Raw genomic sequence first — 2174 nt, 5'->3', positions numbered from 1 at the left:
TCACAGCTACCACAATGGACGACGCATAACCATATCATGGCCACACGGCCCCAACCAACCCGAATAAAACCTGTCACACGACATACCGGAACTCGGATCACGCCGAACCCGTGTAGGATGCGACGGCATACGCATGGCTTGTCTCTCCAGACGAGTCCCATCAGGAAAAAAGCAGGCGCCCCATCCCGGCCGTGCGATGCACCAGTTTCTCCGAATATTCATGTGCCAAGACGACAACTTTCACCTTGTGCTCGCGTTTTAATTTCCATGAGATGATACAACGCGCGCGGTGCGCCGAGATATGCAGTCCGGGCCGACTTGTAGAACGTACAACAGCCACGCTGCAACCATTTCACCGGTCCACCCCCTTCAATTTCCGCAGCCACGCGTCGTGCAAAGCACGAGAAAACGAACCACCTTTCTCCTCTTTTCGGGAGGCTCGTCCCTTAATATCCACACGGACGTACCCTCGCCTCTGTGCCCCGCTGAAACCAACCAAACAGACGCATGCACCCCGTGCCCGAGACCACGGCGGCCTCCTGGCCTTCGTGCTAGCTGCAGCGTCTTCCTCCGTACCGTTACTTCCGGCTCGTGCCGCCGCGGCCGTCATGACTTTCCCCCTGGTGTGCTACTGCGACGCGGTGCCGCGCCCCATCGCGGCCCTGTTCAAGGTCCTCCACGCCGTCGCGCTGGTGTTCGTGTTGCTACTCTGCTTCCTCGGTCTCTACGAGTTCCCCTACACCCCCGAGGACCACGCGCCGCTCATCAACGGCCCCCAACGCCCTCCGCGCGGGGACGGCCCGCCGCCGGAGGCTGTCAAGCAGCGCCTCCCGCCCGTCGAGTTCCTGGAGCTCAGCCTCACGGAGCGCTCGCCATCGAGGAAGCGGTCGCTGGCGGTGGCAGAAGACGAGGCCTCGGGGGAACCGACGTGCCGGGTGTGCCTGGAGACGCTGGAGGCGACGGACGAGGTGCGGCGGCTGGGCAACTGCACCCACGCGTTCCACACGGGCTGCATCGACCGCTGGATCGACCTGGGCGAGGTGACTTGCCCGCTGTGTCGTTCCCACCTGCTGCCGCGTCGGCGCGCCGGCCTACTTGGCAGGGCACGGTTGGGCTCATGATCCTCGAGCAGAGCACTGATCCTGAGTCCCGATTCCCTTGCCACGTAAGTGCATGCCTGGGGGGCAGTTTCGTCACCTCAGGCGGTATGTGCAGGTGCAACTGCTGCTGGATGGGTGCGGACCAACCACGGACTGATTGAGATTAGGACGACTAACCACCATGCAGTACCCTAGTGTCAATCAATGGTCGCTCGATCGCAAAATAAATTGGAGGTTGGAGGGCAAAATAAAGTGTACTTGAGGGAAGTGATCAGTAACGATCAATTGGGTGCTTGCAGTATCGACCCGTTTTCGTGCCTGCTGTGTGCAGCTTCAAGTGGTGATCCACTTCGAGCGTCATGAACGTGTAATTAACCAAGATATATGCTGTACTACTTGTGCATGCTGATGTGGATGTTGTAATATGGTGTAAAGTTAAAATGATTATAAGACATGTTATATAGAAGAGTTGTCCATTAGCAATAGGCTTTTGACATTTTTGATATGCCAATGGAATTTCGGTTGGCTGCTAAGATCTGTCTTTAGTTTATTTATTTTCCACCAGCTCTATAACTCACATCTAGCTTATGCTACTAACTCCGCTCACAAATTCTTGATATTTTGGATGACAATAAGATCTTCAAAGTGTAGTTTGATTATTATTTTCTATTAGATAATATTTATAAAATTATGATATTATAAAATACTTTTTAAGACAAGTATGCGCATATGATTTACATATTTTTCAACTAAATTTTAAAAGATATTGATAGTAATTTTTTGAAAGTTTAACCCAAAGCGTATCCAAAATGTCATGCTTTTGTGACTGGATGGAGCACTTTCGAGTCCGCATTCCAGTGAGGATTCAAGCGACAAAAACAAAATTCCAATAAAAATAAAATAGAATTTAGTATGTTAATTGTTATTACTGTCTTCTTTTTTGTTTTTGTAAATTTTAGAGAACTACATTTATGTGCTCAAAATTATCGCGCTAAGCTTTATGAAGTCCTTATCATAAAAGTACACATAGTTTACACATGTTTGCCACTGTTAAGTTAGCAGAGCCACATGTGC

The 2174-nt window shown here is 50.8% G+C and overlaps 1 protein-coding gene across 1 annotated transcript; it reads left to right on the top strand.

The window, feature by feature from the left end:
• The first annotated feature begins 263 nt into the window (after nt 1-263).
• On the top strand, nt 264-1611 carry LOC133924833 (E3 ubiquitin-protein ligase EL5-like). Its single transcript, XM_062370560.1, has one exon. The coding sequence runs from the start codon at nt 273-275 to the stop codon at nt 1119-1121; it is 849 nt and encodes a 282-aa protein (XP_062226544.1). The 5' UTR covers nt 264-272; the 3' UTR covers nt 1122-1611.
• The last annotated feature ends 563 nt before the right edge of the window (nt 1612-2174 follow it).

This window comes from Phragmites australis, chromosome 7 (assembly GCF_958298935.1).
Source record: "Phragmites australis chromosome 7, lpPhrAust1.1, whole genome shotgun sequence".
Lineage (NCBI taxonomy): Eukaryota > Viridiplantae > Streptophyta > Magnoliopsida > Poales > Poaceae > Phragmites > Phragmites australis.
Note: the sequence above shows the minus strand (reverse complement) of the source record. Positions and strands in the feature narration are given on the sequence as shown.

What these genes read in the sequence shown, in the direction of transcription:
- LOC133924833 (XM_062370560.1), top strand. Translation starts at nt 273, where the DNA reads ATGATACAACGCGCGCGGTGCGCCGAGATATGCAGTCCGGGCCGACTT.